Source organism: Oncorhynchus mykiss, chromosome 10 (assembly GCF_057628025.1).
Source record: "Oncorhynchus mykiss isolate SJ-2025 chromosome 10, ASM5762802v1, whole genome shotgun sequence".
In the NCBI taxonomy this organism is placed as follows: domain Eukaryota; kingdom Metazoa; phylum Chordata; class Actinopteri; order Salmoniformes; family Salmonidae; genus Oncorhynchus; species Oncorhynchus mykiss.
This window is the reverse complement of record NC_143031.1, coordinates 64648549-64669895: the sequence shown is the minus strand read 5'-3', so window position 1 is coordinate 64669895 and position 21347 is coordinate 64648549. Positions and strand designations below refer to the sequence as shown.

Genomic DNA, 21347 nt, shown 5'->3' with positions numbered 1-21347 from the left:
GCTGTTTTTCTGCAAAAGGACCAGGACGAATGATCTGTGTAAAGGAAAGAATGAACGGGGCCATGTATCGTCAGATTTTGAGTGAAAACCTCCTTCCATCAGCAAGGGCATTGAAGATGAAACGTGGCTGGGTCTTTCAGCATGACAATGATCCCAAACAAACCGCACGGGCAACAAAGGAGTGGCTTCGTAAGAAGCCTTTCAAGGTCCTGGAGTGGCATTGCTAGTCTCCAGATCTCAAACCCATAGAAAATCTTTGGAGGGAGTTGAAAGTCCGTGTTGCCCAGCAACAGCCCCAAAACATCACTGCTCTAGAGGAGATCTGCATGGAGGAATGGGCCAAAATACCAGCAACAGTGTGTGAAAACCTTGTGAAGACTTACAGAAAACGTTTGACCTCTGTTATATACCCTTTGTTGGCAATGATAAAGTATTGAGATAAACTTTTATTGACCAAATACTTATTTTCCACCATAATTTGCAAATAAATTCATTAAAAATCCTACAATGTAGGGGAGGGTTTGGCCATCATTGTAAAGAAGAATTTGTTCTTTAACTGACTTGCCTAGTTAAATAAAGGTTAAATAAATAAAACAAGACATTGTACCCCTGCACATTGATCTGGTTCCCTCTGTTATAGCTTCACTCGTGTATTTTATTCCTCGTTACTATTTTTATAAAAAATAATGTAACTGCATCGTTGGGAAGGGCTCATAAGCAAGCATTTCACGGTCAAGTCTACACCTGTTATATTCGGCGCATGTGACAAAGAACATTTTATTTGATTTAGAAGGACAACGGTGTTGCAATTGTGGTGGGGATCATGATACCGAGTTCCTGGAGTGCCCTGTAAGGGTGAAGGAGATTGACTGCTAACTTTTGACACCTCAATCAAATTTCCTATGCAATTTAAAGAGGTGAGAAAACAAGCGACGCTTACGAAGATATTGTAGTGGATGCACCACAGCCTGTAGTACAATTTTGCTGCCAGGTGGCGTTCATTAGCAGTTCAAAACTGTACGGCTCAAGTGTCAAAGAAACTGGACATTATTGTGGCTGCAGCAGAAAAGTAGTTTGGACTTCTGATCATTTTGAGCCTGTGTAGGGGTCAGATCTGTTTTACTTTTAACAGAAAATTAGTTTGATTTAGTTTATTTATTTAGGTCGTCTGTATGAATATATCCTGTTTCCATCCCACACAGTAGGTGGCGACATGCACACTAAATTGTGTTAAAGCCAATATACCATTGAAGAAGAAGAAGAATTAGTAGTAAACGGAAGTAAACGTTGACCAAGAACACTTTTCACGTTAGCGTTTTTAGTGTTGTTATTTAGACATTTATTAACACCATGGAACTTAAAATATGACCAATTGAACTGCACAGCATCACATACTTACCACAGGTAGTCGTTAATTCGCGTTGGAGACAGGGCTTGATTGATGATATCTAGCTAGGTGGTAACATTAACTAACAATGGCCAATTGTGTGGGTTTTCACACTCAGATAGCCTCCATAATGGAGGTTCTAGCGAATGCAGCCGTGGCAGAGATCTGTAAACTCGTAGACGACGACTATGCAGTGTTTCGTCTGGAAGTAACTCAAAGCCAGAAAGAAAACAGGGGATTGCGGAGGAAACTACAGTTACTGGAACTGAAGGTGGCACGGGAGCGCGCAGAGAGGACAACGCGAGAGCGCGTCCTCGCCAGTCGTCCCAGTAGTGTCAAGATCCTCGACCGATACAGAGGAATGGCAAGAGGTACATTTTGTAACCAATTGGGTTAACACTTCGTTCGTTTTTGGATAGTATGAAATAGCTAAATAATCAGGGGAACTATCTTGCTCAAAGACACAATATCATATTCTAACCAGTTCCAGTATGTCCTATGATTTACTCATTGAAAACAAAATGACGCAAATCAAATCAACTTATTTGTCATTTGCACCGAATACAACAGGCTTAGACTTTACCGTGAAATGCTTACTTATGAGCCCTTTTCCAAAAAGGCAGTTAAAAAGTAAATGGTAAGAATATAACAATAACGAGGCTATATATGCATGGAACATATCAATTGATCTATAAATAGAATATCAAAAAGTTATTTCAAGTGTCAGCTTACATCCTTGACAATTCTAGACATTGTCACTGGTGTACAATATACCATTGAGCATTGACAGAAGCTAACCTCTTTTCCCCCAAATAACTCTCTCAGGTGAAGGACATCTCACTGGAGGCCACAGGAGCTTTGTGAAGCCAGCGGGACACAATACATTGAGAGATGACCAACCAATTACTGTTGATGAGGGGAGTGGAACCTCAACCCAGCACGTTATCGTGATAGAAGTTAGTGGAATAGTGTTGCATAAAATATTACCATTACTTTGTAAATCAAATATGTCTGGCTTATTTCATAAAGGCTCCCACTCAGCTATTCAATTGATTACATTGTAATTTATCTGCCATAGGGAAGCTTGTGACACTTCCTTACGACATTGTTATCCAATTCAACTCATGAACCGGTAATAACCTCCTCTCTTCTTATCAGGCTGCAGGTCCTGGGGTCAAGCAGGAGAGGACTAAAGGAGAGAAGGAGCCATGGCACAGCAGAGACATCCAGACTAGAGAGCCCCCTGTAGCCGCGGAGGACCCCACCTCCGCCCCAGCGCCATGTAGGACCCGACCCAGCATCACCGAGGTCAGTGGAACGCTGAACACCGTCCTCAAGTCAGACACAGACACGGAGACTTTAACTGCAACACACAGGCTCTTACACACAGGATCTGACCACAGATCAGACCCAGAGAGACTGGGGCTCGGGCCACTGGGCTGTCTTCCTGCTCCTGGTTCAGAGTACTTACCCGTATTTCACCAGAGCCAAAGAACGGTTCATTCCCGTGGAGATTGTGATGGTGACACGTTAGACACTGGTGGGGATGTTCCGTCTTGTTCTTACGCAACAGAGATGGACCCTGACAACATGCCCTTGGGTTTAGACACACAGGCTGATCTGTCCAGAGGGGACTGGAACCATTACAGTAGTAGTGGATTATCTGAAGGGTGCCTAAATAAGAAAGGGGGGGTTATAGTCATAGATGAAGTGACTGTGAAAGTGGAGGGCGACTCTCCTCTGACCTTGAATGCAGACGAGACTCACTTAGGGGAAGGACACTCACAAGGCAGAGATTTCTTAGATTACAGGGAAAGCTTAGAGACAAATCCAAACGTCGCAACCCACTCCCCTTTACACACGCTCAGGGATCGGGACCCAGTGTCTACGTTGATGGGGCCTTCTGATTCACAGGGCTGCATCCTTTTTGATCAGGTATTGAACTCAAAGGACCAAAGGGCCAATGGGAGGGGAGGGGGAGGGGGAGCAACATCAGGCAGTAGTAAAGAGAAACGGTTCCTCTGCATGTTCTGTAACAAAGGCTTCAGCTGCCTCCAGAAGGTGGAGATCCACCAGAGGGTCCACACAGGGGTGAAACCCTTCAGCTGTACCCAGTGTCACATGCGTTTTGCTGAGGCTGGCAATCTGAAGAGGCACCAGAGGGTCCACACAGGGGAGAAACCCTTCAGCTGTACCCAGTGTCATATGCGCTTCTCCCACTCGTCCAGCATGAAGAGGCACCGGAGGGTCCACACAGGGGAGAAATATTAAAGCTGCCCCGAGTGTGAGAAGAGGTTTTTCCCATCAGAACTAGCTGAAGATGCACATTTAGGTCCACACGGGAGAAAGGCTGATCACCTCTACTCAATGTGGGAAGAGGTTCTCAGAGAGGAGCAGAAAAACCATTCCACTAAATAGCTTATGATGTTTAGATCAAACCCTGCATTAAAGACAGGTTGATTTTCAGTATTGTCAGTTGAAAAGATCCACAGATGCATTTGGAATGACGAGAGTAACAGATTTCAGTGTTGAATATTCCTGGGTAGAATATTGCATCCAGACATTGTATTTAAGCCTAAAAAGTCTGTTACATATTGTGTTTGTACTGTGTAGGCTATTTGATGTATATTCAACTACTTTATTTTTTCCCCCGAGACAATTTTTATGAGAAAATTATTGCAGTTTAAATTTTGGCCTGTCCAGACTAAAATAAATGTTGGTCGCCCGAGTGTCGTCTGTTCTTTCAACAATCGATTGGTAGAAATGTTAAACATATTTTTCAATATATATGTCGTGTTTTAATGAAATCAACTGTATGTACTAGATTGTGTGATGCTTTAAAGGGGAATTACACCTGCTGATTTGGCCTTGTTTTTTGGCTTGCTCCTCAAGAAATGCTGGTGGCCATGACAGAAGCCAAACGTGAGTTGGCTTGGGTGTGTGGATTGATGTGGGTGTCAGAAACTTGCCCACAGCTTTCCCCTCACTCAGTCACAACAAACAAACCTCCTGCAAGTTGAGCTCAATAACTACAGGCAGATATAGAGAAGCTTTGAATAGATCATTAGCCTAAAGAGTAATATGAGAAGAATGTAATTGATAAATGTATGTAGATATTCTAAAACAAATTGTTTTGAAAACTTTCAAACATAGTCACAGGTCCATGTAGAATAAACACTTTACATAATACAATAGAAGCACTGTTCTGCTGATATAACAATGTGAACCTTTCATCTTTTATTGTCGTTCCCAGCCGATACAAATATTGTGCCGATCTGCATTTTGTCTGGACGTTTTGGAGCTACCTTAGCAAACATGTCTGAGTAGCCATACCTTCCTGTGTGGTGTCCCGCTCACAACAGGAGATCCCTGATCCTGGTTCAGAATACACAGGGTTCCTCCCTCCACATATTGTCTGATACCATTTAATAAAAGAAATACAAGTAAAATTGTGTCTAGTAAAATGTTAATGCCAAGTGCCAGGTCTTTCTCCCTTCAGAGACATCAGTATCAAGCCCGTCTGCCAGTCTGGACTTCCATCACATCATCTTGCAAGTCTCCATATGCTGGCTCCATACATGTTTCTGTGAACACATACATAGTCACTGTTCTATCACCAATGGCAGTTAGGATAGGTAATATCTGACACAAACGGGTACTATGTTGAAGTTTGAACAGGTCAGACTAAACCTACCTATTTCTGTTCTCCCTATTGATGACCGTTGGTGAGCAGGCAAGAGTTGAGGTCTTTTCCAGAGCCCCATTGATGGGCATAGCAGCATACATCAGCTCCTGGCCACTCATCAAAGGTACAAGTGGGTCACACACACACACACACACACTATCAATGGTGGTTATAAATAGCCTGGTCCTGGTGGAACCAACCGGATCGCTGTGTTCACGTTTCTACTTCACTTCAGATATCAAATGTGAAGTGCAATAGAACGGTAAAAAGGGATCAGGCTGGATCCGCCAGGCTAGGTTTTGCTCTGGACATTATATGCATCTAATAAGTAAAGAAACTAAGCAACAAATAATGTCAGTTTAAATAGGTTTCACTTTGGGGTTATTTGTGCAGATGAGGAGCCTGTGAACGCTGTTGCCGTCGACAGATGAAGGTTGCTGGCCGGATACTTGCCAACATGCTAGCTATATTTTAATGACTTGTTACTGAGTTTTGAACACTTGTCAAACTACTTCACTGCCTGTTCATTGATAAATTGGTGACTGAAAAAGTTGGTGACAACTTGAACCAGCACTGAAATGTAAGCAGTGGGGTTCATGTCTTCCCCCTCTCTGCTCTTTTCCTCAGGTTGAAGCATTTCCCTAACATCCAGACAGATGTCAAGAACTTGGGAACCTCCCAGCCACCAGGATAATCATCTTGTTCTTGGAGTTTATTCACAAGGTTAGATAGAGAATAGTATGGGTGGATCTATTTCCTTCATGCAGAATTGTAGCTAAACTTGTAACTTGGGAAGCTCATTCAATATTAGACGTGGGCTATTTTATGTCGGACAGCACAACACAAGCCTAGCACCCCCCCAACACAATCTTCCCATTGAAAACCATTGAGTTGGAGTGCCTTTTACGCATCCATTTTTCTGATTGGAAGGCACCCTTATAGTCTTCAATCAACAATGTCAATGTTAACTCTTGCTCTCTCAAGAGCATTCAGTACCTCTATCCATCTCTCTACAGATGCTACAGAGAGAATATTCCAAGGACCTCCAGTGGCTTCTGACCAATTATCTGCGATCTCGCCAGAGCACAGAGAAGCAAGGTCTGCTGGTGGTAATATATTTTATGCTCTATGTAAACCCCCTTCACTATGGCTGTCTGTGTGATGACATACTGTAGCATATAATCCAGGGCCACTGGTTGGATTGGATTTACTGTACTCACTCCAACTCATGCCCTCTCCTCCCTCTATAATCTTCCCAGACTTTTATAAAAACGAACGTGTCCATCCCCCTGTCCCCAGGGGATTCTGCTGGGCCATGGAACGCTAGAGCAGCACATCAAAACACCTGCCACCATGTTGTCATTTATCAGCAGACAGTTCCCTGAGGAAGGATGCAACCAATGTTTTAAGAGGGCCAAATTAAAGGGGATGACCACCAAACGCAATAAAGTTTTGTATAAATTACTCATGTTCATTTTTTAATACGTTACAAAACCATAACTGTTTTAGCCTGTTCTCATTTTTACTAACTACTATGGTAGCTTAAACATCTGACAACATGCAGACTTTCTCCATCAAGATAGCACTTGGCACTTCTGATTCAAAGAGGTCTAAAAATCAATGCAAGTCTCATATCCAGGGTGAATAAATTATTCTTCATGTATAAAAAATCACACAGGTGTGCCAGCTAAAATATATATCCCAGACAAGCCTGAAGTATAGGACAAATAGGCTGTGTTTAGACAGGGAGCCTAAGTCTGATTTTTTTTCACCAAATGGTCTTTTGACCAATCAGATCAGCACTGAAAAAGATCTGATGTGAAAAGATCTGGGATTGGTCAAAAGACCAATTAGTGGAAAAATATCAGGATTGGGCTGCCTGTAAACGCAGCCAGAGGCAAGTGAATATAAGTCTGTTCTTGTGTTTGTAGAAATTTGTAAGAATTTGAGTGGTTACATACAGTACATGTTAAATGGCTCCAAGACATAAGGAGACTCTTGCTGTAATCAAAGGGAAGGTACTGCTGAAGGTCCCAGTATTCAGTCAGACAATATGCCTAGTCAGTCAGTAAGTTGGCTAATTAAACACTCATGTAATGTACACACCAGCCAAACGATACCCAACCATTACAGCCTAGTAGTCTATTTGCAGTGAAATTGGGAGGGGCATTTTCTTTCCAACTTTCCAGTCACTAATTCGTCAATAAAACAGGCAGTGGAATGAAGTAGTTTGACAAGTGTTCAAAAGTGACAAGTCTTTAAAATATAGCTAACAAATAAATAGTTGTTTATTTTCAATAAACCTAGCTAACATTAGCTACACTTCAGTGATGGTGGGAGTTAGTTAGCTAGCTTTCCCCCAGTACTTTCAATTTAGCTAGATCGCTAGCTAAGTAATGGCATTTATATCAACTTCACCAATCAGATGGTTCACTAGCAAATATATTCGGTTTCCCCTCGCATCTAAAGCTGCCTGATAAAGCTTGCCAGTTGATAGTAAAGCTAGGATGAATGTCAGAGACCAGCTAGCAAACCCAATAGCGGCTGTCAATGCAATGGCTGGTCTGGAGTTCCTCTCAAATGTACCATTATATTTCACATGATAAGCAAACTACTGTCATGCCTTTTCACAACAACAACAAAAAATCGATGTACACATAACAGAGACGATTATAATCAAGTATATCGTTGTGGTTTTATTTACTTGATCCTCTCTTATTCATTACGTCCTGGTGTTTGATTGAAGGAACAGTTCAGCCAATGGTTAGGCGGCATGTGGTTTTGGAAAAGGGAACTGATTGGTCAGGAGTAAAATATCCTGTCCCCAGAGCTGCGCAAATCGAATTTTACTAATTTTTTGTTGTTGTAACTAACAATTAACCTCTCAGTCTATGTCGTTATTTTTGTTTGAGTTGTTTACATGTTCGCTATGTGGGGGAAATGGTAAAACAAGCGGAACTACGTGGCTAAGAACTGTTGTTAACGGGGATTATTATCGGAGCAACACATTTTTTGGAGTGAAGTCAATCCAACACTGTTAGCTATGTTTTTCGTGTCTTCGGGTGCACTTCGTAAAGGTTGAGCGTGTATGTTAGGGTGGTAACGTTATAATAATCAAGGATGAAGCGTGAATTCATGCCAAGAATAATACGTGTGAAGTTTGATTTCCTCCCCACTGTAATAAACAGCCAATGAGGTATTTTAATCTAAGTAATGTGTTTAATCTGATACTGGTATCTCCGGTTTAACTGATTTTATATATGTAAGCACTTCAGAGTTATATCAAGCTAATAAGTCACTCATAGGACAAAATTATAAGAGTGTGCTTAACTGTATTTTTTATTTACTTTATAGTTTTCACGGAAGGTGATAATTCTGACTAAAAATACAGAATAAAACCGCCAGTTAAAATCAAGGAACAGTTGTGCTCGTGGTTAATGGAGGGAGCTACACAGAACGTTCTACAAGTTTACAAATCTCTTTAAAAAATGTTTTTTAGTTTACGAATATCTTGGTAACGTGACAACAGTGACTCAGAACGCGCAGATTCAAAATCTGCAAGTGTATTTTTGATTCACAGCAGAATATTAATACTCGTAAAACAATTTGTAATCATTCTGAAAATAAATTATGCTTGCAAAACTTATTGAACGTTTTAAAAAGTTAAGTTTCAAGTTTGAGACATGATACAAGCTTGCACATTTGCAAATCGTACTTGCAACCACGAAATTCAAAATGCAAACTCACGTAGTTGTGTCATTATAAACCCATACACATTAACTGTAGCAAACATTGCCACTCAATAATTTACTTACTCAGTCAAACACTTAAATGTGGCTTTATTTATACTGATGTACGTCACTGTGTCCATCAATGCACCAACTGACCAAAACATACTCAAGTTAAGTCCCTCTTCAAGTCCTCCTCCAGTCTCCCTTTTACCTCATTTAACAGACGATTTACTTAACAAAAGGTACATCTCAATAAGTGGCCTTTCCTCTTTTGTTCCTCGAGCAAGGGGGAGGCTAAGACGTCAAATTTGACCATCGTGCCAACTATTGAGCAGTTGTGTCTAGAAAACACTATTTTGCTCAAAACATATGTTTTACACTTTGGTGTGTGTACACTTTACTGTATTTATACTTGGGACATTGTTTTTCAACAGGAAACGTTTTTAAAAATCGCTGGTTGACATCGTAACTGTTTCTGTTATGAAAAACCCCAGAGCTCAAACGCTTATCTATCATCTCTGGTATGGGATCTTTACAAACAGCCCTTGACCTCAATCTGTTTACAGTAAATGCCTGGAAGGCTTCGGGTCTTGTGATGACTGAGGTGAAATATTAAACATGAACTAAAGTGAACCTGTACTTAATATTCCAGAATAACTGGTCTCTACAAACTGGGTAAGAGTGTTCAACGTTGTCTTTTTAACCATATACCCCTCCTTAACCCATTGTTAACTTGTCATTTGAAACAGGATTGTAAATACCTGTTTTTACGGAGACAGTAAACCTAGGCAGTTGAATATTTACATGACTGGTGATGTAAGCCTAGATGGAATAAAGTCATTATATATTTTTATATTCTAGCTAACACACAGTCTTCTCTGAGTATCAATGATACTGCCCATAAAAGGTCGTGATTTGTTGTTGATTTCTTTTAATTAATATTTCTGTGGTGGCGACACAATGACTGCGCAATAGACATTTTGCACAACGTAGCAACGCCCACTTCCGCTCAACTTTCTACCAAATACATAGCTTCCTGTCCCGATCGCGTCCAATCAGCCTGATTTCAGCCATACTACCTCATTTTAATCGTTATCTCAATATATTAATATGATCATATTTCTATAGTGTTCTTTTTAATCATTCTTGTTAAAATCTGTTTATCCTTTCAGTTAGTGATTTTTGTAAATCGATTATTGTGTTCTGTGTCTTTTTGTGTCTTACCTATTAACTCGCTAACTAGTAATGGCACTTACCAATCATGGGACTCGCAAGAGCTGCCAAAGATAACAGTGGTGGATGTACATCGTCTGGCTCAGACAAGTAGCAAAGCACCGAACTCCCAAGTTGGAAAAAGGATTCAAACTTTGTCTCCAGTTACCTTTTCAACTAACAAGTATAGCCAAGTTGCCTATCAGACCAGACAAGGACGTTTACTCAAAGCTGTAACGTAGTTTAAGACATGCATTTTACAGTAGCTAGTTAACATTATGATTGCTCAGTCTTTTTATTCCAAACCGTTTCGAACAGGGACAAAGTGACACGAGAGGTCAGCATAAGGGCTTGCTACTACAGGTCCATGCGGAAAAATGAGAAACCACACAGTTTGAGTGTAGGGTGAAAAGTAATCTGTTTGTGGCCGTTACACAGTCAGAGATGAAGCCTAGTCTAAGACTAAGAAGTTCCTGTCAATGGATATCTGCATTAAGAGGCATTGCTTAGTCTAGGACTAGACTTAACCCATTGTTTTCCTTGCTGTTTCTGTAAACTCTTATATTGGACAGATTAGATTACATTTAAACAAGGGCATATATACCCTTAATAGAACATTTTAAACCTGTATTGCTGTAATGAATTTAGTGGCTGTTGCGCCAGTCACTTCTGTTTGCTGGTCGTGAGACATGTTGAGTGATTTTATAGTCTATTCATTTTCTTTTTATATCCCCACGTAGGTTGTACTGAAGCCGGTAACAATCACACATCACTGTTCATGTGTTGCTGGCACCTCATTATGCAACCACACAGTTGCGTTACTATTCCAGTCTGCACACTATTCCCAGATGGGAACACCAGTCATCCCACCTGTGCACAGCTGCACAGAAGCCGAGCAGCAGTGGCATAAGCCAAGGACAATGGTATGTTTTAATAACTTTACCACATATCAAAATCATATGGTTATAATCACATCATAATGCTACTAAATGATTTAATGAAAACTTAAATTGTCTAATGATTAGATTTAGAATAGTGCCCTTGTACTGTCTTTTTACAGGGTCTGCAACCTGGGCCCATAGGCAAAATGACCATCACCTAGCCCACCAAAAAATGCACGGCAGAAGGAGCGATTAGGTGAGTTTTCCCTAATAACCAGTATAGTAGATAGTAGCTGGTCATATCCTACTACACTTTGACTATATAAAATGATTTAATTTCAGGTGGCTTCAAGTACATTGTTTAGATTGGCTAACCACAGCTGCTGCTTTGCTTAGTAGAAGTACTCTACAGCGCCCTTCTTGGACCACTCCCCGACCTCTAAGTTCTCCAGATAGAAGAGGCATACAAGAACTTTGACCCTCTATCCAAGCCATTGATCAGCAGCATGGGGATGTCTGCTTTTAGTCGGCTCCCACTTTGGAAAGGTACAGGTGAGGAGCCTCCTGTCTTACCAGCAGCCTCCAATCACAACGCGACACATAGTTCACCATAAGGAGACACCACCATTCCCTTCACTGCCCCTGGATGGCTACAGACTAGAGAGCGACTGTCAAGGCTGCACGTGTGCTCAGTGAAGACGACCAGCTTCACATAGTCTCTTCAGGTGAGAGAATACATAAAGTGTAGTGGTGTTCTCACTAATTAGAGAGAAGGGTGACTGGTACTACTTGTGTACATGCAAAAGTTCTTAGGCAGGAAAGACTAAATAACAAGGGATGGGCTCCTTTATCTTTCAATTAATGAAAGGGAAACCAAACAAATCTGTGCAATTAATAATAATTATTTTTAAATCATTGTTACATTTTTCTGTTCTCTTGTCACTGTAAAAACGCTATAACATTGTTTGGAGTATAAGCAGAGGTGTTTATTATCAATAAATGGACTACTACAGGATGTTAGACAATGTGGATGGTCACAGCAAAAGAAGGGAAGATGCAATGCAGTAGTAGCTCTTTGCTCCTTGGCCCATGCCTTCACAAGAGGCCCACACTGGTAGTTTTGTGAGCAGGCAAGCCACAGCCCAGATGCAGTTGATGCTTCCCATCAGTGACACGAGGATCTCTTGGACAGGGTAGTTATTCCACTGGAATAGCAAAGGTATTGCTCCCTTCTTCAGACATCGAAGCCCACTAGAAGGTTCAATGAAATCTTAATTTCCTAACTTTCAATAAAGATACCGCAACAACTAATAACGTTAACGTCGTTAGCACTAACGTTAGCTGGGTACTGGTAGCTAAAGATACAAAAAAAGACACCAGAAGACATTCGATTTACAAAAATCACTAACTGAACAGATAAACAGAATTCTCAACAAGAATGATACAAAATACGCTATAGAATTATGATTCATATACTGAGGTAATGATAAAACGAGCGACTTCGAGACTAGTATGGCTAAAATTAGGCTGCTAGGAAGCTGTGTATCGGGTAGGAAGTGGGCGTTGCTACGTTGTGCAAAAGGTCTATTAGTCTTCTTTATTAAATAATTAGCATTACCGTAGTTCAAAGAGCAACCCGCACCCTTCTTTTAATCACGCCCCAAGACGCCCGCCAATGAAATCATTTCTCATCCGTGTGGAAGGGAAGTAAACAGTGACCAAGAACAATTTTCACGATAGCGTTTTTATTATTGTTATTTAGACATTTATTAACACAGGACTTGGTTGATATATGTTACGTTATTTAGGTAACGCTAGATAGCTTCTAACGTTAGCTAGCTAACAGTGGCTATGGGTTTTCACTCTCAAATGGCCTCCATTATGGAGGTGCTAGCTAATGCAGCCGTGGCGGAGATCTGTAAACTCGTAGACGACGACTATGCAGTGTTTCGTTTGGAAATAACTCAGGGCCAAAATGAAAACCGGGCATTGCGGAGGAAACTACAGCTACTAGAATTGAAGGTTGCACGGGAGCGTGCAGAGCGGACGATCAGAGAACGCGTCATCGCCAGTCGTCCCAGTAGTGACAAGATCCTCGACCGATACAGAGGAATGGCAAGAGGTACGTTTTGCCCCGTTCCCCTCTGCGCATGTTTAGATAGTATGCAATAATTCCCCTCATCGCCACTTAGTTATCTTTCAAAAAGTTATGAGAACTGTTACCAAACATGCAGTGTCAATAGTGTACAATATAGTATTGACAGTACCCGAACCACCTATTTTTCCCCCAATCATTCTCAGGTGAAGGACATCTCACTGGAGGCCACAAGAGCTTTGTGAAGCCAGCAGGGCACAATATCTGGAGTGATGACCAACCAATCACTGTTGAAGAGGGGAGTGGAACCTCAACCCAGAAAGTTATCGTTATAGAGGTTAGTGTAATAGTATTACATCAAAATTACAGTACATCAAATGTGGCCAGTTTATTTCAGAAAGACTCCCCTCAGCTATTCACTTCCTTACATGTAACATACTCATTTATCTGCCGTAGAGGAGCTTGTGAGACTTCTTTACTACATTGTTATCCAATTAAACTCATGTAACGGTAATAACCACCTCTCTTCTTGTGTCAGGATGCAGATGCAGAGGCTACATGTCCTGGAGGATTGTCTCTGGTCAAGCAGGAGAGGACTGAAGCAGACGACCCACAGCACAGCAGAGACATCCAGACTGGAGCAACGTCTGGAGTGGTGCCCACTGCAGCCACAGAGGACCTATCCACCGCCACTGCGCCTCAACCCAGGACCCGACGCAGCATTACGGAGGTCAGTGGAATGCCAAACGCCATCCTCAAGTCAGAGACTTTAACTGTAACACAAAGGCTTTTACACACAGTACCTGACTACAGGTCAGACCCAGAGAGACTGGGGTTGGGGAGACTGGGCTGCCCTCCTGCTCCCGGCTCAGAGTATTTACTTTACGGTAACCCGAGCCCGACGACTGTTCATTCCCATCAGGACTTAGACAGTAGTAGTGTATACTCTGAAGGGTGCCTAGATAAGAAAGATGAAGGTCTGGTCGTAGATGAAGTGACTGTGAAAGTGGAGGGTGACGTTTCTCCCACATGGAATGCAGATAATCACCTAGGAGACGGACACTCACAGGGCAGAGATTTCTTAGATTACAACGAAAGCTTAGAGGCAAATCCAAACGTTGCGACCCACTCCCCTTTACACATGTGCAGGGATCGCGACCCAGTGTGTACGTTGATGGGGCATTCCGATTCACACGGTCGCATCCTTTTCAATCAGGTATTGAACTCAAACAGCAGGGCTGGAGCCCAGGTTCAGGGAGGGGGGGCAACATCAGGCAATAGTAAAGAGAAACGGTTCCTCTGCATGTTCTGTAACAAAGGCTTCAGCTGCCCCCAGAAGGTGGAGATCCACCAGAGGGTCCACACAGGGGAAAAACCCTTCAGCTGTAACCAGTGTCACATGTGCTTTGCCCAGGCTAGTGACCTGAAGAGACACCAGAAGGTCCACACGGGGGAAAAACCATTTGGCTGCCATCTGTGCCAGGCCAGTTTCTCACACTCGTTCAACCTGAAGAGGCATCAGAGGGTCCACACAGGAGAGAACCCTACTGCTACCCCCAGTGTGAGAAGAGGTTCTCCCACCAGCACCAACTGAAGATGCACCTGAAGATCCACACGAGAGAGAGGCTGTTCGCCTGTATGCACTGGGGGAAGAGGTTCTCAGAGAGGAGCTACCTCAGGACACACCAGCATAATTATTGTTTTTGCCCTCAGAAGAGCCACAATTCTTCAGGGCGTGGACTCTACAATGTGTAAAAATGTTTCTTTGCAGGACAAGGATTGTCCTGACTTTCAGGAATGCCTGAATTGTTTCACCTTGCTTTTCTGGTTGGCTGCAAGTTTCACCATCCAATTATTTCAGGTCTACAGGAGTGCACGTTTCACCATGGCACGGACCGCGACGATACATTGGCACATGAGTGTTATTAGTAAATGGCAAATATGAGGCAATTATTGCATTCTATCCATGTGGGCTTTCGTAGACTACCTGAGACATGAAACAGATGGGTGTCGCCAATTTGTTAATGCACAATTTGCCTAAATGGGTAATGGAAACACTTCAACTAACTACATTTTTATTTGACACTAGGTTTTAGCGATTTAAAAAATAAAAATAAAAGTGACAGGTTTTTATTGACACAAGATAGTTATATGGAAACGCACCCTAGCAGGCAGTTGTCGCATCCATTTTCTATGCTAACATTCTAAGTGTCGACCAAAAAAATGACTGGACAAGTTAATGGAAACACTCTGTCACAGAAAGAACAGGTGTTCCTAATGTTTGTACACTGTGTATAAGCCTAAAAAGTCTGTTACATAGTGTTTGTACTGCATAGGCTATATGATGTTCACAAGTGCCTGTTTCATTACTTCCATTCAACTACTTAATTTTTTCTCAAGACACTTTTAATGAGGAAATTAATGCAGTTTACCAAGTTTATGCAAATCTTTAGTTGAGATGTGCATGTGTGGTTTTCATATGGTTTATTTAAAACTTGTTTGTTTAATAAACACAGTTGTACTTTTAATTTGAACTTTCATTGAGACTCTTTAGTATACATCACATTTGATCTCACCCTGTTCTGCATACACCTGACAGCGCTTTATAACCAATATACACTTACTAAATATACCTACACATACCCACACACTAACAAACACCTACTGTACACGTCAAAATAGTTAGTCAGGTTTGTCTGATGATGACTTTTGACTTATTTGAACCCACAACAACATTTATGTCCACCATGATGGATTTAACAATTAAGTCCTATTGTAACTACAGTATAGGACTCGAGTGTAGTGGGGATGGGTTAACACTCTGGGTCAATACTTGCAAACACAGGGGTTATAAAGTACTTAGGTAGTACTTAATTATTGTTACTTAAGTATTTTTTGGGGGTGTTATCTGTACTTTACTATTTACAGTTGACAACTTTTACTTCACTACATTCCTAAAGAAATTATGTACTTTTTACATTTTCAATGCTTAGCATGAGAAGAAAATTATTGAATTAACACACTTATCAAGAGAACATCCCCGGTCATCCCCACTGCCTCTGACCTGGCGGACTCACTAAACACAAATGCTTCATTTGTAAATTATGTCTGTGTTGGAGTGTTAATCTGTAGATTAAAAACCAATAACATCTAATATGGATTTCTTAATATAAGGAATTTGAAATGATGTATACTTTTATTTTTGGAGTTACATTTACTTTTGATACATAAGTATATTTAAAACCAAATACTTTTATACTTTTACTCAAGTAGACTTTTACTTTAGTCATTTTATATTAATGTATCTTTACTTCTACTCAAGAATGACAGTTGGGCCATTTTTACAACACTGTGCAAACATAACTTGTTTAAATTTACATGGTTGCTTATCTGGCACAAAATGTGTATCAGCCAATTAAAAGCTAAATTTACTTGCACGTGACAGAACGCTAAATTGGTCCCATAACATGGCACACGTTGGCCCTATGCTAACCTCAAGCCTGTCACAAATTCTTCATCAGCATATCAAAGACTTTATATCTACCAGCCAATATTATTTCTTAAAATAGGTCAACCCTGGCAACTAGATGGATCTTTTAAACCTTCAAATTCAAGGTTTACTTTTGTTCGGTTGGTCTGTAACAAAATGTTGTGTGCCAATATTGCATTGACGCATCCTTGACGAGGTTACTGGCTACTACTGATGTTAGACTACATTTTCACGGTTTTGGCATATATGACTAAATTCATGTTTCTGTTTCACACACACCCTTCCGCAAGAGGTCCTTACAACTTAAGTTTATCATACATCGTAAAAAAGACAGTAAAATAGAAGTCATGTAGGCTACCATTATCACCATCACTTCTAGGCAGCACACACTGCTAAAGCGGTCGACTCTAAATCAGTAGTGCACTTTCACCATGAGCCCCCCTCGCATCAAGCTTTTTTGTTAGGAAAAAATGTTCACTGCCGAACCTTGATGCTCGATTCAAGACGCACGTGACGAAGTGGATGATTATTATAATGCATAGCCTATAAAACGTTATAGGCCTGCATGTAAGTGTAACCTACATAAGAATATACTAATGACAGCGTAATGTCATCCTACATTAAGACTGTCGATTAAACATATTTAAAGGAACTGCAATACTGCCTCATCTGTAGGATGATAACGGGGATGCTACCTATAACCCTATTGTACACTAACGCTCATCCTCCTCGAGTCAAGTAATGCATATGTTACCACGTTTCCATCCACAGTTTGTGAGTAAAGTCATACTGTATAGAAAAAATGACAGCTGTGATGGAAACTGGAAGTTTCGGTAAAATGTTTTAATTGCAGACAGATCACGTGTTCTTTCGACATGGTGGGATCTTTTGTGGTGGGTAAAATGTATTATGCGAGAAATGGCGGTGGAAACGCCTTTGTGTAAATATTGATAACCATCATATCGAAGTAAACAACTTGGAGTCACGCAACAATATGGTTTATGGTCCTCCCACTACGACTCGGGAACCATGCAGTTTTAGGCTACATGTTAAATAAGTTATGATGACCATCACAGGGGAGTATAAGTGCACAGTGTTGAGTTTGACGCGCCTTTCCAATAAATATCGAGTCTTATTCTGGTGACTTGATGATCGATGCTTGACCGCTATTTGACAAATACAAATATTCTCGCTCTTATCGATAATAATATCATCATGTAGACTTGCCTACTAGCACAGCCTCCCCGAACTGTATCTGCCAGCTGTTGGCTAGAGCACACGTGCCAAGACCAGTAGGCACGTTTGCTATTTAACGTAACAGTTTGTGACAAAACTATCCGTAGAGTTGGAAACACATTGAACTTTAGATTTTTATTAGGTACATGAAAACTTAAGAGATAAAGTCAGTCAAATACATGTGATAGTTGTTTTGATGAACAGAACTTACGGTTTGGAAGAACTTGTGCCAGGATATAATCAGTGAGGTTATCATAGGGCTAATGTTTGCCATGTTGTCTGACGGGACCAGCTACAATTTAGCATTTGGTTACGAGTTTAATTGGCTAATACACATTTTGTATCAGGGACTTGTTTACATGTAAGTGGGTGCTTATGTTCGCAAGTATGGACCCTCCATGTTGAAAGTGTGTTTATTATCTGTGTGTCTGTACCTGTAATCTGTATCACCTGTCCCTTCCAGGAGGAGGGTCCAGAGGTGCTGCTGGTGAAGGATGAGGGGTGTGAGGAGGGTCTGGGGAACCCTGAGGGGACCATGGTCTTGGAGGACAACCAGACTACACCTCCTCCTGAACCCACAGAGGAGCCAGCTGAGCAGCACAGGACCACACACACTGAGGTGAGCCCACGATTAACTAACGTCTTAAAGGTACTAGGTCAGGGCCTGTCCACCAAGTAGGAGTGTTTGGCCTTTTAGATCATAATGAATACGACTATACAGACAGGTGGGGGACCTGATCCTCAATCAGCACTTCTACTCTGAGACAGTTTGTGGATACATGCCCAGGTCTTGGTTAATTTGGTATTAAGTTTGGGACCATGCCTTTCAATTATCAAACCATTAAATTAAAGAGTGTCAAGTAATCAAATCAACTAACATGTTTGCATAGTACTCATAGTAATCCCTCATTTCCCAATCAGAAGATGCTCCATAGCAGGGTGCTCATATCAGATTTCTTGATCCAACATCCTCTCACACTGTATCTCTTACAGCCAGTAGATATGCAGGATGGGAAGCCTGATCTGCTGCTGGTCAAAGAGGAGACAATAGAAGACGGACCAGAGAGCATTGATCTGCTGAGTGGACTAAAGATGGGGGAGCAAGGTAAGGGAGAAATACATATAGCCTACATACAGTAATAGTTATGCACCCGGCTATTGTTTTTTTCTCCATTCATAAAATGAAATGAATAGAACTTATGTTTACATAGATATACACACATTCTAATGTATGAACTTGACCAGGTAATTGACAAACTCAATATATAGAGTTTTCTCTGCCATGTTTATAAATTATATTTTGTAACCTCTTCCTACAGATGGTTGGCTGGAAGCTAACAGAGGAGACTGGGCGACCATCTTGGATTCCCAGACTGGTATAGCTAAGGGCCCAGGGGATGCCATCACCGAGCATGCCAGGACCAGAGGCGACCAAGTGGATGTCAGTGGATGGGACAGCATCCTCAACTCTGGGCTGGGGAACAACACTTTTAACCACAACCAGAAACAGAGAGTGGAACATAAAACAACATCTGAATTTAGTGACAACAGACTGGCTGAGACCAGGGCGAGGCGTAGATTAGGTCTGCGGGGACGAGGTGGTGTCCATCTGAGAACAGACTCGGCGAGCGATGCTCCGTCCTGCTCCTATAGTTGTGATTCAGAGAGACTGATTGCGCCTCAGGTTAACCCCGTAACAGGTGCTGCCCTCAGCCCTCCTTCTATAGGATCTATCAACTGGAAAATGGACCCTGTGACAACACAGACACTCCCTGACCTTCGTCCTCCTCACACTCTCCTTATGTTTAACCAGACCTCAGACAATGCCAGTGGCTCAACACTAAATGGCTACACAAGCCCATTGACAAATGACAGTAGTAGTAATGCTATCAGTAGATCTGGTAGCAAAGAGAAGCGCTTCCCGTGTTTGTTCTGTGGGAAAGTCTTTCGTTTCTCTAAACAGGTGGAGAGCCACCAGAGGATGCACACAGGAGAGAAACCTTTCGGCTGCCACCTGTGCCGGGCCAGTTTTTCACACTTGTCCAGCCTGAAGAGGCACCAGAGAGTTCACACAGGGGAGAAACTTTTCAGCTGCCTCCTGTGCAGGGCCAGTTTTTCACACTCCTCCAGCCTGAAAAGGCACCAGAGGGTCCACACAGGGGAGAAACCCTACACCTGCTCTCAGTGTGAAAAGAGGTTCTCCCACCAGCACCATCTGAAGATGCACCTGAAGGTCCACACGGGAGAGGCCATTCACCTGTACTCACTGCAGGAAGAGGTTCTTCGAGAGGAGCTACCTGCGAATACACGCACGCCCCATGAATAGTAAAATGTAATGAAGTACTAGTTTGTTTGTAGTTCATTCTTTTGGTTTTGCATATAGTGACAATCTTGTCCTGTTTGATGCTGGTGTTTTATGAGGAAATGATAGTGCCTTAATGAATTTTATCTTGACATTAAGTAGTAAAGATTAACCTTTTTCAAAGCATTCTAAATTTTATTTTAACAAAGCGAGGGTACCAGATGTACAGGAAAGTGTTACCATAGTGAGAAGTTATTCTACAATACATGTCACATGTATAATTTTGTGCAATAAAAGTATTGTACTTAAATACAAAATAGAATCTGTGATGACTGACTTGGTTATTATTTCAGTCGATCCAAAACTTAATTCTTGAATCAACACATTGATTTATAAAAATAATAAACTCCAATGGCTCTATATTGTTGGGTACTTGAATCACATTGTTAGAAATGTGATTGATTGTGGTTAACATTGTCACATGCGCCCAATACAATGCTTACTTACAAGCCCTTAATCATCAATGCAGTTAAAACGCCCCAAAAAAGTTTGTCACGTGCAATGCTTACTTACAGGCCCTAACCAACAGTTTGATTTTTAAGTAAAAAAAATAGGTATTAGGTGAACAATAGGTAAGTAAAGAAATAAAACCAGTGAAAAAAAAGAGTGAAATAACAGTAGCAAAGCAATATACAGACACCGGTTAGTAGGGCTAATTGAGATAGGATGTATATGTAGGTATGGTTAAAATGACTGCATAAAAACTCAGCAAAAAAATAAAAATCCTCTCACTGTCAACTGTTAATTTTCAGCAAACTTAACCTGTGTAAATATTTGTATGAACATAAGATTCAACAACTGAGACAAACTGAACAAGTTCCACAGACCTGTGACTAAGAGAAATGGAATAACATATCGCTGAACAAAGGGGGGGGGGGGGGGGGGTCAGGGGTCTTATGGCTTAGGGGGAAAAAACTGTTGAGAAGCATTTTGGTTCTAGACTTGGCAATCAGGTACAAGAACAACAAATAATAAAAGAGCAGCAGCAAATAACAATAGCGGGGGTACTGGTACAGAGTCAATGTGAGGGGGCACCGGTGTCGAGGTAATTGAGGTAATATGTAGGTAGAGTTATTAAAGTGACTATGCATAGATAAGAAGAGAGTAGAAGCAGTGTGTGTGGGGGGGGGGGGCGTGGCAATGCAAATACCCTGGGTAGCCATTTGATTAGATTTTCAGGAGTCTTACAGCTTGGGGGCAGAAGCTGTTCAGAAGCCTCTTAGACCCAGACATGGCGCCCCGGTACCGCTTGCCATGCGGTAGCAGAG

General features: G+C 41.5%; 2 protein-coding genes and 2 long non-coding RNA genes across 4 annotated transcripts; 3 read left to right on the top strand and 1 right to left on the bottom strand.

Moving 5' to 3' along the window:
* Positions 1 to 705: 705 nt before the first annotated feature.
* LOC118936888 (uncharacterized) lies at positions 706 to 4207 on the top strand. Its single transcript, XM_090187553.1, has 3 exons — positions 706 to 1758; positions 2213 to 2355; positions 2546 to 4207. Exons 1-3 carry the CDS (start codon positions 1476 to 1478, stop codon positions 3656 to 3658), a joined length of 1539 nt encoding a protein of 512 aa, XP_090043679.1. The 5' UTR covers positions 706 to 1475; the 3' UTR covers positions 3659 to 4207.
* A 389-nt stretch (positions 4208 to 4596) lies between these two features.
* LOC149980162 (uncharacterized) lies at positions 4597 to 9000 on the bottom strand. The gene is made up of 3 exons (XR_016483883.1): positions 8888 to 9000; positions 5082 to 5179; positions 4597 to 4971 (listed from the first exon to the last, which is right to left on the bottom strand). It is a non-coding gene; the product is annotated as an uncharacterized LOC149980162 (long non-coding RNA).
* Positions 9001 to 9343: 343 nt separating this feature from the next.
* LOC149980161 (uncharacterized) lies at positions 9344 to 11621 on the top strand. Its single transcript, XR_016483882.1, has 4 exons — positions 9344 to 9478; positions 10756 to 10938; positions 11076 to 11152; positions 11296 to 11621. It is a non-coding gene; the product is annotated as an uncharacterized LOC149980161 (long non-coding RNA).
* Positions 11622 to 12522: 901 nt separating this feature from the next.
* Positions 12523 to 20204, top strand: LOC110534669 (uncharacterized). Its single transcript, XM_090187452.1, is given in 7 exon segments — positions 12523 to 13018; positions 13198 to 13328; positions 13530 to 13721; positions 18181 to 18336; positions 18711 to 18822; positions 19037 to 19961; positions 19963 to 20204. Coding segments are annotated over 7 exon segments (1878 nt in total). The 5' UTR covers positions 12523 to 12747; the 3' UTR covers positions 20054 to 20204.
* Positions 20205 to 21347: the final 1143 nt, after the last annotated feature.